Source organism: Pyrgilauda ruficollis, unplaced genomic scaffold, assembly GCF_017590135.1.
Source record: "Pyrgilauda ruficollis isolate IOZ18807 unplaced genomic scaffold, ASM1759013v1 scaffold25, whole genome shotgun sequence".
Lineage (NCBI taxonomy): Eukaryota > Metazoa > Chordata > Aves > Passeriformes > Passeridae > Pyrgilauda > Pyrgilauda ruficollis.
The window spans coordinates 3,149,080-3,161,690 of NW_024523822.1; the positions used below are offsets into that span (position 1 = coordinate 3,149,080).

Consider the following 12,611-nt stretch of genomic DNA (forward strand, 5'->3'; position numbering starts at 1 on the left):
GAAAGGGGAGATTAAGCCTACAAATAGCAGCGCAACTAAAACCCCATGATTTTACTGCAATGAGACCTTTTGCTCAGCAAAAGAAAGATGACAAAGCCCATCAGTAACCAGGGCCAAAAAAGAGGCGTAACAGCAGGAGAATCAAGTCCCTTCAGCTACAGTGATCTCACACAGGAAGCATGAGCTCACGTAAGGGGTGAAATGTAACCCAAATGTCTTTGTCTATATAATACAATCTGAAATACAGGACACACATGAGAAAGGGAAGCAGAATAGACAAGGGCATGCTTTTGAAGAAGCTTACTTCCAAATACCTAGTCTAAAATAAGAAATAAGTAAGTAAAATTGGTCCGTGGGCCATTTTAGACAAAGTCTGTATCACTTACAACCCAGAATTAGAACTGCATTTGTTTCTTTTTTTCTGAGACCAATAGATCAATAGGAAAACTAATTCTTCTTCAGATTTGAATATTTATTTTCACACTTATATTTTTTTCACAGTATTTAACATAATTGTTGACATCAAGTAAAATAAAATGTCGTGTCATTTACTTAAAGGGAAAACACTGTATAGTCCACAGGAAGATTGGTGAAGTATCCTGGACGTGGGGGACAGAACAGTAAGAGTAACAGAAAAAGACTATCAATATAGTCAGATGAGGGGAAAATCAGAGACTGCCCAAAAATGGAAAGTGATTTCAAACAGGAAATTATCTTCTACCTAGACTTCACTGCCTATAATCTCTTCATATTGAAACCTATATGTGTAAAAAAAACCCAAACAAAAAAAAAAATTATTCTTCCAAGGTATGGTGCATGAAACAACCCTTTACAGCTACAAGAAGTAACTCAAATTAAAAAAAAAAGTTTTAAAAGGCAAATGTTCATAGAGCACTCTTTCTGCAAAATGTCATAAGCAACACATTTTGAAAAACTAAAGGAATTAATGAAGCTCTATGGTATATCAGCACGAAAATTTAGAGGAACCAGTAGAGCAGTGACCAGATAAAAGAAAGCTGATGACCAGTAACTGGCTAAATGTCTCTATGGTCTTGCACTGAAAGTACCCTATGAATATTCACAAAATTTTTGCTTCAACCCTAGCTCCACTGTGGTTCTGACCACACTGAGGACTCTTCTGATAGTTGAATCCCATGCTGAAAACGCGGAAAAAAAACTTAATCCTAAACATGGCTCCTTCCATTCTGTACTAGGAAATCTAGAGAAGTCCTGCTTTACACTTTGTCAATACTGCACCCGAAGGCCTGCAGATCTGATTGCAAGGTAATTCAGAGTTATTATTTCATTAATACTATGTATCTGAAAGCAGTATCTGTTAAGAACAAGGTGCAAAATTATGTGTCACATAACTGATACAATTTTAGGGAAAAGCATAAAAAAACTGGGTGGGATACATGCGTAACTTGAATCAGCATTTCTCAAAGCGGCTCATACTTAAACAATAAAATCCATTACTTTTTGAAAACTGCATGAAAAAACCCAGGAAACACGAAAAAGCTTAGGCTGCTTTCCTATTTCATTCACTTTAAATTTTCATCTGCAGAGAGAGAACTACTAGGTTTAGCTGAATACAGCTTCACATGGTAATAGAGAAAATTATTTTTGAACCCACAAGTGAATTCTATCTTAATATACTAATACTGATAAAGTTACTAATGCTACTGGCTTTTTAACATTTACATCTACTTCAGCTACGACTCCTTGTAAATACCAGCATGAAGCCCGAGTAACAGCAATTTGTCAAATTGTGCATAAAATGACAGGTCAAAGTAATTGAAAGAACATACAAGAACTTCACCCTTGTTACATTAAAGACAATATAATGAATATTAGGTGGTAGAAACTAGTCATCCAAATCCTACTTGCAGAAAACATGCACAAAGTTCAAAAACAGGGTCTAAAAATCAATTTTTGAGAAGGGATTTCATTCTCATAATTACTACTAAATTCTGTTAAAGCTCACAACTGAGGACAAACAAGTTTTAGAACTGAAATTATTCTTTTTAGCTTTTAAGCGTGAAACTATTTATTGCCCTCCCATTATGTATTTAGCAACCATCTGCTCTTGCAGGGCTTCCTTCCTTCTACTTTTATTCTCCAAATGTAAGCTATTGTACAACTTTATTTTTTCAAATCCTTGCTTCCTTCTGCCCACATCATCTCTAGATATGACCCCAAAACAAAGCAATTCAGAAACTAAACTACTGCTTAGTTAGCACAGACATCAACATTTAGTTAACATCCAGTAGGCAGGTGAACTGCTGACACCTTATTAACTTACCAGATCCCAAAACACTTTTCTGTTTTTCTCATTATCTAGTTTACCTAAACATTTCTGATTGTCTCATATATGGCAGATTCCTTCTAGTATTTAGTATTTCTGTTTCAGTAAGAATCCTGACCTGCTGCTTCATTTACCAAAAATTTCTCTCTTCCACAGCGTGAAAACGACAAAATTATTTTTCCCACTGAGGATATGAAAATAAGTTTCCATTCCATAAACCTAATTTGACCTTAGCCTATAGTAAAATAATATGACAGAAAGCTCTTGTGAAACTAAAAGCTCACTTTGAGAGATTAGTTTCTTCTCTTTATTCTAAATCTAAGTCTTCTATGGAGCCACTAGGTCTGTGAACAAAACAGTGATACAAAAAAGGTTGGCCATGAATGTAACATGCAGATGCGATATACTGATAATAACACTGTAGCTTCAGCCTTTACTTTTCACTGCAATATTTAGCAATTCTGTTCAAACTATAAAAGCATCAATGTACTCAATATGAATGCAATTCAAACCAAAAGGTCCAAAGAACTCAAATTAATTTCCCAAATTTCAACTTAGAAATTTAATCTAAACTAAACTCAACTCCAAAACCACACTCTGCCTGCTAGTTTAGGAGACAGAACAGGCATACACTCGGCATTAACAATTGATAGCTCCAAATATCCAACAGAGAAAACCTCAACAGTTCATAACAACTACTACAGACAATACCCTCACACAAAATACAAATGCTATTTCTTAAAAATACTTTTAAATGCTTTCTTTATACTTGGGCATTTTTTTAATATCAAAACCTGATGTCTTGTTTCAAACACTCTCTTATTAAATTGTTTGAATATGAAACATTATTTTTCAAGACAGTACTTATTTGAAGAAGGTCATGTAGTGGCATGGGTTGTGGTGTTTATCACTTCTGGTGTCTTATCGTAATAGTCTGGCACTGTTAAAGAAAGCCACTGAAAAATCTCAGCTACTCTCTGGCAGTCTCAAATTTCACAGAGTATAGCACAGAGAGATAAGCAGATGTACCAAAACAGCTCAAACAAACACAGGTGCAAAAACAGCTGTAAATCTATGTTTTGGGTTTGGGATTTTCTTTTACTTTTGTTACAATCTTGTGATATTTACACATTTTTAGTAATATGCTATACTTCAGTCACTACTTATTCAGTATCTAATTTGCAAACATAAACCATACATTGCAAAGAGTTTGAAGGAAGCTAGTTAGTTAGTCTGTTATCTTTTGCTTTTATATAATTAAAATCTTAAATTTTAGGGTAAATCATAATTAGAATGGTTTTAGGATAGACTTCTGAAATATTTTATATAAGCCATAAACAAAAACAAGATAGCAGCAGCAACCAAACCCTTCTGACTGCAGTTTATTTTTTTGCAGCAGTTAAGCTGCAATTAGTGACATAATTTCTTGCTATCACTTGGTACATTTTTCCTTGAAATCAAGGCTTAAGGGTCTTAGGGGAAAAGATAATATGCTCCTGACCAGTCCACTAGCTATCAAGTGTAAGAGAAAAATTGATAAAGACCTGTGAAGAGGAAAGTTTAATGAGTGCATCCTTTTGCCAATGCCATAATGTGACATGCAATTAAAGAAGTTGGCAGTGCTCTGTGTAACCTTCTGAATTATGCAGACTCTGATAGACTAAGACCAAAGCCACTTTTTTCACTCTTATCATTAAAATTGCACCGTTACTTGTCAGGCAAGCTAAATAAATCCAAGGCCAAACACTGATGACAACTGCAAAATCATAATTTAAAGAGATCCTTTAAATGCTAATAGTCTATTAGAGGCATGGGTAAGCATTCCTTTAACTAGAGGGATTAAAAAATGGAGGGCAAGATAAAATAGCTTCAGAGTATCATCCCTATAAAGAAAGGAGGATGTACAAGTAATTATGCAAGAAATTCTGACTTTGTAAATGAGAACATAACTATCCTGAGGAGAACATGATATTTTATTGGGCACTTTCTTGCCATTTAACTAACACTACATGTAGACAACTTTTTGAGAGGAAAATTAAAATTTCTAACTAAGTAATTTTAAAAAATGACAGAGGTGAAGCTCTATAATAATCTAATGAAAATTTATAATTGCATACTGTAAGTGCTTACACTCACAAAATGCCAATTATCTAACTGGCAGAACTCATACTGGCTGACATATCAGACTTGAGACACAATGAGGAAAAGCTGACATTTATTTACATAATGACTAGAAACATGGGGAACCTCTTAACCCCTTCCCCACTATACATAAACACTCTTAAAGGGGTAAAATGAAAACTACTCATGTACCAGAAACCAAAATGAAGAAAGATAAATTAAAATACTTCATATTTTAAGCTCAGTCAAGTCTCCTCTCCTTTAGAATGGTACCACTCTACACAGGAAGCTCCACCAAAAACGAGCCTATCCTCAAGGACCACATTTTGTGGCCTGTTTTGGAAAGCACAAACTTTGAGTAAAAGTAAACATAGCAATCTCCCATTCAAGAGTGACAGACATAGCGGAAATAACCTTCATCTGCAGAAGGGGAGCGCTTAGCTTTCAACATGGTGTCAAATGTTATGTGTGGGTACAGTTAGATAACACCCCAAACATGGCTGATCATTGACACTATAATCCTTCCAAAATCTGTTTCCACTTCCTTATTAGAGAATAAACGTTCCTATCACTCTTCAGCATCTTTCAGTGTTGTTTGTGTTCCACTAAAATACACACAACTGTAGGAATAAAAAAGATATCTACTTTGCTAAATAAATCATTAAAAGCTCTCAATATCACCAAAGAAGGACATTCCAAAACACTGTAATACTGACATTATACTGCAGTAAGCAAGCTAATTATTTCCAGATAGATAGACAGATAGATCCGGGTAGAAGAAGGGGCCATAGTACTATTTTAGCCACTTTGGCTTCAGGAACTACAAAGGATACTGAAGAGCTCGAAATGCAGAACCCTAGATAGTGGTGGAGGCCCATACATTTTCCACAACAAATAAAGGGGTAGAATGCTGCTACTGACCATATTCACTAGGCACTACTTCAGGGACCAAGGGCACATCTAACAAAACTCAACTCAGCCTTGAAGAGTACTCTTGCAGCTGTATGCTCACAAACAAGTCATTAAGGTTGCAGACAAGCACAAATATGACTGAATACAACAGTAGGAAAATCACGGCATTTGTGAATTTACTCATCCAGGCTGCTGTCACACCTCATGTCTCACACTCTAGCTCAATTTTCCTCCAAAAAAACTTCAAGTCCTTGCATGTTCTTCAAAAAGCCATTCCTGTTAGAGCCACTATGTGTCTGTGCACACTTTCCTCATGTACTGAACATGGAGACGCTCACTCTACAAGTGCATCCTTACGGCCTCAATGTTACTAGTCCCCACTGTTATATACAACAGTTTAAAGGCAGACGTCTTCAACCTGTTTTATTAAATAGTTTTTTAACAAATTAATGAAAATGCACGTGGATGGATGAGTGATAAACAGGCAGTAAGAATACAAAATACAGAAAATATTGCCAATGCATGTATCTGTCAAACACCAAAAAACATGCTAACATTAACTGACTGCGCTTGGATAGCATAAGCAGACAATTATATAGCATTTAATTTGGGCAAACCCCTAAGTAATACCAGGAAATTACTGTTCCGTGAAAAGGTGCTGCAACACACTAATCAGGAAAGCAGCAGTTATTGTTCTTTTTTAATATGAATTTCTAACCACTAACACAATGTGCAGCTGTGGGAAGATAAACAGGATGCTAGATTGAAGGACATGCATATATGATTAAAATGCAGCACTGCTGTTGATACCAAAAGCATGCCATTACGTCTGTCTCTGGATGGTACTGCCTAGATGAGAAAATCAGAGTGGCTAACAATTTGTCACTTCATAACCTGCTTAGTCAAACTAGTCAGTCCAAGAGCCACTGTGAACAACTGCTCGGTAGTGAATCTCGTCTTACCTGCTCTAAAGTCCTTCACTCTTGACACTGTCAAAGGTGATGTACTTGAAACAGAAAATTATTTGTGTCCAACTGGTTTTAAATTAATAATGATAGAACCTACCTTTTACTTTCCCCTAAAATGCAGAAAGTCCAGAGTTCCACATATTTGTAATTATAAACCTGATCGCTAACTAGAGAAACAATTACAATGAATGAAATAGTACTATAGAGTTTACATAGAGAATAAAAATGGTCACTGTTTAAAACTTTCCCCAACATTTTATCCATAAAACTCGTACGGAAGAATGAGAATGCATGTTAACTTCATTTTCCCCCTACTATTTTTGTCTACTACCTCTCTTCCTCTCTAAAATAAAACAGTGCTTTAAACTTTCAGAAGAACCTTGAAAATCTGAGCTTGCTACTGGTACCAATCCTGACCACCACAGAGCAGCAAGCTGAGGGAAGAATCTCACCCTCACCTTGGCCTTCCCAAGACAGCCCATCAGCCATTCACATAGGACAAAATTCTGTTCTGCCTCTGCAGTTGAGAAATCCTGAAGTTAGGATAGCCAAAGTAAAATCTAATCAGGAAACTGGTTAGTGAGGCATTCCAACAGGAAAAATTACTTTAGCTTTTCTTGAAAACACATAAATCCAAACTTTTTTTTTAAATACTGTATTCCATTCAAAACTTCTTTTTTTTTGCTTCAGCTGTGCAAATGACTTGCACAAGAAGCCTGCAGATACAGGATGCAGCAAGTACATGTAGTATAATCCCCGAGATACAGCAAAACCAAAGTGGCCCACATTCTAATTCTAATTGTTCTAGTAAAAGGAACAATCAATTGACAGAATCCATTTCACACACTCTGTCTAAAGCTAAGTTTGACAGTATTATTGTATAAGTGAAATTTCCATAGCTTTGATGTCCACTAAATGAGAATACGTCCACTAAAGAGAGACTTTTTATTTGAGAAGCAGCTTTCTTAAATGATATGGGTAACTGAAAAATAAAACTGTCATTTGCAGAAGGTTTTATTAAGTTAAGGACTGCCAGAAATAATTGCCTTTTACAGCAGGAAATCTGGAGCAGCTGAACATAGTTCAAAATAACATGGTTATCTAAAGGAATTTACTTTTTTCCTTCCTCTCTTTAACAGAAACTTCACAGGAAGACAGATGTAGTTCAGCACCTCAAATTTTAGCTAACACCTCCTTAAAAACATTTCAAATATACTTATAAACAACATAATACTGTTACTGTATTGTACTGGGGAAAAAACCTCTTAAAGCATCTGCTTGGTTCACCTTTAGCTATATGGTCATCCTGACTATCCATTTGACCAAAAAAAGGAAAAATTTCTGTGCATATAAAAAACAGTGAAGCCTCTAAATTACATATAAGTGTTCCCTGATTTTTTTTTAGATAGTGACTACATAGACTACAGCTTGGACAAATACTACATATTCTACAGATACTAACGTAGCTTTTATGATTTGGGAGCAACATCCAATAACAGACAAGACTGTTCAGGAAACCCAGCAGACTAAATGTAAACTCACGCAGCCTTGTCTTCCTGAATGTCAAACAGATAAAAATAATCTGAAGGTAACTACGGACTGAAGTCTCACCTAAACGGATTACAAGTCTTCTAGTATTGACAACCTAGCAGTCAGTGTATTCAGCATTTTCATTTAAAACTTTCATTTTCTATGTATATCCAGCAATGATGATGGCTACTGAACAGATAACAGTAAAATCGTCTTGCTATAAAACCGACAGTGGAAAAATGGTTTCACAGCAACAACACAGTCTTCCATAGTAACTATTTCTTCCATTTAATGTCATAAAGGAGAAAACTGGGATGAAAGTTCAGATCACCTACAACAGGAAAGAAAACTGAACATTGTTCCCTGGAAGGAACACCAAAATAGTAACATGTCAACTAAAGCAACTACTTAATCACAGATGAGAGAAGCAGATAGTTCTAAGTTGATATGAGAATCAATAATAAAATCTGCAATGCTGGTTTCTCACTTTAGCTAAATGACATTGCCTATGAAATGGAAGAAAGGTTACTGCAGTGCTTATGAAGTCAAATAAAAAGTCAATATAATGTAGCATACAAGTTCTATCTTTTTAAAATTTCTCTTGGGGGAGAAAAACAAGCAAATAAAACTATTTGTCTTGGAATATTTAGCTGCAGAATTGTGAAATACTTTAAAAACAATTCCAAGGGCCTTTGGAGCATTCTTATTTAAGATACTGTATGTTTTCTTACCTGTTCAATGATGGCAGAAGAGAAAGCAATGCCAAAGCAGAAAGTTTTCTTCTTTCTGGCTGAGTGATGTTATCCATCCGATCAACCCACATTTCAATGATGTTACCAAGAATTTGGTCCAACTGCATTGGGAAACACAAGGTTCTTTTTCAGTTATAAGTAAGTTATAAGTGTGTTTAGAAAATAACTTGTTTTAATTTTTCTAACAAATGAATACATTATTTAGTCTTGGAAAGACACCATACAGCCGTATGTCTGACAGAAGTAATAAGCAAAAGGTACTTTTTAAATTTTCTATGACAATGCTTCCAGGCCCTGAACCCTCCATACCATCAGCTGTAACCTAGATGCTTGAAATGCATTTCATTTATGGAGAGGGAACTAATTCAGGACAGCAAATTATTCCATTTTTCCCTAACAGTCTCACAGAAACAAAACACATGGACTTATTCTGTTTTATCTACACAGTGACAAATTTAAAAAGACTAGTTGTTATCTGTTTGAAAACTGTATTATACCCCAGAAAAGCAAATTTCACTGAAAGACATAATAGAATACTTATAGCAAAAGACTCTCAGTAACTTCACCAGTGAAACTGAAGCACACTGTATTTGATACTCTAGAAATTCAGGGGAGAATGATTAGACCATTCTCTAGGCTGCAAAACCCATCAAGATGGCACAGGGAAAGAAATTCTCATCCTACAATTGCATGTGAACTAAGGCCATTTACATGGCTAATTGTGGGATGCAGGAAGAGAATTTAGGGACTATATAAAAATTTGAATGGGATGTTTTAACTAATTATGGGAACATGTAAAAGTTGCTACAAGGTGTTCAGGGAACGGAGAGAAGGAGGGAGAAGAGCCCTTTTCAAGATTCAAGCATGGATAACAGAGGGAAAAATTTATTCAGGGCAAAAGAAACTAAGATTTCCCTAAGTAATACAGCTGAAATACCAAGACACAAAAAACCCAAAAGGACAAAAAAGGACAATAAACCTTACCTCCTGACCCAATTCACATGCCATCTGGCTCAAAAGTAATGAAAAAAACCTTGCATTTTGTAGTAGAACTCTACCCATGATCCCCAGATAAGTAGACATCACCACTGGGTATCTCTGAAATGAAAATAAACCAAAACAAAAGGTGCTTAGTTTAAGTAAAAGAAAAATATTTGACACACACAACAGCAATACCTGGAAAATACTTGTATGCAATCCTTACGTCTTTCACTGAATTTTAAATTATAAATTGCAATTTAAGAGCATCTAGGAAGAGAAGACTGAGTGAGCAATCTTTACCAGAGTTCTCAGTTCTTACAATATGAAAACTATGGCAATTTCAAAGTCAATTTCATTCAAATGGCCAAGACAACTTGAAAGGTGATTTTACTTTAAATTTTAAAACCTGTATCTTAAGGAACTAACAGTTTATTGTACTGTTGAAATATTACTTTTGAAGTTGATTATGGTTCCAAGTTATTGCTTACAATTTCAGTAAAATTAAGAACACTTAGTATTTCTGAAGTTGTTACTTTTTTCAGATAGAAGCCATAATACATTTATCAAAAACTAATATGCAGGTGTCTCAAAATTAACTGGATACAGTAATGAGTTCACTAGTTTATTATCTTTGGTTATTACTTTTAAAAGAAGCTGTAGATTTTTTTTCATATTAAATTCAGCATATAACAATATGACTATATTTTGTAAAACAGCCTATTTGAAAAACAAAATGCCAATATTTATCTGAAAATTCTAACCCAGAGTAATACATTGTGAATAGGGTATAATAAATTTATTAGCCTTAAATCAGAAGACATTTTAAAAACCCACTCTCTATCTTTGTGCTTTGAACAACAAAAAGTACTTTGCTATATAGTATTACTTGGCTTAAATTTGGAAATCTTATTCAACTCAGAAACTGGAGCTACTTATTGATATTTGAAAGTCTTCAACTGATAAAAAAGCAAAGGTTTTGATCAAAAAAGTCAAAAAGCTTGAAGAATTCCACCCACTTATTCCTGATAGAAACTGAAAGGTTCAACACAGTTAAAGCATACTTGATTTTACTCATTTTCATCCAACAGAGAAGTTTGCTAAATACAAAGAGAGAAAATGGAGAAGTTATGACATGTAAGCCAGAAAATCTTGAAGACTATCTCACACAAACCATTCTCACACCCTTCAGCTCTTCTATTAAATACGCCAATTAGGAAAAGAAGGCCAAATTGATCTTCTCCTGGTTCAGTTTGCCTTTCTCTCATCCAAGTACAATTAAAAAGGAATACTATGTGTCTTTAAAAAAAAAAAAAAACAAAAAAACAAAAAACTCCACCATCGACTAAGGACTAAATTAGGCCTAATGTTATAGCTCTTAAAAATGTTAATAGTGAAGGAACAGTGGAACAGCAGAAGAAAATTTGTGCTATTTTATTAAAACAAACACTAAAAGACAAAACAAGTGGTGGATAGGTTGTTTTTCCTTGTGCTACTGTGTTATCTTTAAAGATTTTCAAACTAGATGTGAAAAGTCTATCAGATGCTCTTAAAACAAGAGAAAATACAACATTAATGTGAAAAAAATGGAGATAATGGAAGGTACTTTCATTTTCCAAAGGAAAAGTAGAGAGTAGTTAAAGAAACTCTTACCTCCCCTTCTATAATCCCCCTGAATACTGATGGCAGAAGAGGTTGAAACATTTGAGGACCCAACACAGGGTTGACTTTTAGGACATTTTCTACAACCTTAAGAACAAAAGGAAATCAGACCATTAGAAAAGTACATTCATAAATCTTAACCAACGCTTTAAAGCCATGTGTGCTAGTGTACACATATAAAGTCTCCATAGGATGCTTCACCATTAAACACCAGCAAACCCCACATTGCTGAAACTATATTCTAGTAAAATATTCTGCAAACCTGATTTGCATAAATGCATCTGGTGAAAGCTGACAGGCCAATGAAACCCACCTAGCCAAGCACCTCACAAGCCTCCCCTTGTCCCAGGCAAAGTTGATGAGGTGGTTAGGGAAAAGGGACCTTGTTATGGTTCCAGGAAAAGCAGTAGATTGAGGTGGTTGGTAGGGTGAAGTACCAGCAGTTCAGGGTATATTTCCATAGCTTTGTCATGTCGTTTTTTTGAGAAACCGCTGATTAGGACCTACCAGCTCTTTGCAGGTGTGCTCTCAGAGGTGCTGCTCTGGTTCCCAAGGTCTAAAGTCTTTACCCTTTGTTTTTCAGCTCCTTTTCACACCCCCCCCCCCCCCCCCCCTTTTTTTTTCAGCCCCTTTTCCCCCCCCCCCCCCCCCCACCATGTGCTGTTCTCGGAAGTAATTTGTTTTCCTGCCTTCTTCCATTTCTCTTTTGCCCATATGTTTGTGCTCTACCCCTGTACCAAGAGAGCTGAAAAGAGGCTGTGTGAATAATGGGTTGAAGGCTCCTCACTCCTCCTTCCAGGTAAAGAAAGTGATACAACACACATGAACACACTGATATGTTTATAAAGCACATAAAGGTATCATAAAGGTACTACACCTAAACACTTCTGGTCTCCATTTACTTCCTCCTCAGAGGAATTTCAACAAGGACCAAACTCTTTTGTGCTCTTGACCAATCTCTCCTAAATATTTTTTCTCCGTTTTGAACTTTGTTCCCAATAGTTTCATTTAATACTCTATTTTTTGCATTGAGAAGTGTTAAGCAGTTGACCTTTCTCAATGCCTCTCATTTTTGTAGACTTTTAATATGCAGAGGTATAAAAGAGGCTTATTATATACAGAGGTAAACATAACTTTTCTCCCACTCATCTTTCTGGGTACTGGAAGTTTTGGCCATATCCTTTGTTCCTTGCCCAGTCTTTTTAAACCTTCTATTGTCTGTGTCAAGATAATTAGAAAATCAGGTCACATAAAGCCTCAGCAATCTTGCAACAAATTGTCTTATCAGTCTAAATTAGCATTTTTCAACCTTATTAATTTAATTACTGTTCTAATGTCTATTTACAATCCAGCCAAAGCTGTTTGTATGAAACTATTTCAGAA

The 12,611-nt window shown here is 35.5% G+C and overlaps 1 protein-coding gene across 2 annotated transcripts in view; it reads right to left on the reverse strand.

Annotated features, from left to right (window-relative positions):
* Positions 1-12,611, reverse strand: part of IPO11 (importin 11) — a 75,388-nt gene that overhangs the window by 18,966 nt on the left and 43,811 nt on the right. For both annotated transcript variants that reach the window (XM_041470762.1, XM_041470761.1), the window contains 3 exons: positions 11,220-11,315; positions 9,573-9,686; positions 8,568-8,689 (listed from right to left, as the gene is read on the reverse strand). In XM_041470762.1, the coding sequence (XP_041326696.1) occupies positions 8,568-8,689; positions 9,573-9,686; positions 11,220-11,315 (332 nt within the window). The remainder of the gene's footprint in view (positions 1-8,567; positions 8,690-9,572; positions 9,687-11,219; positions 11,316-12,611) is intronic.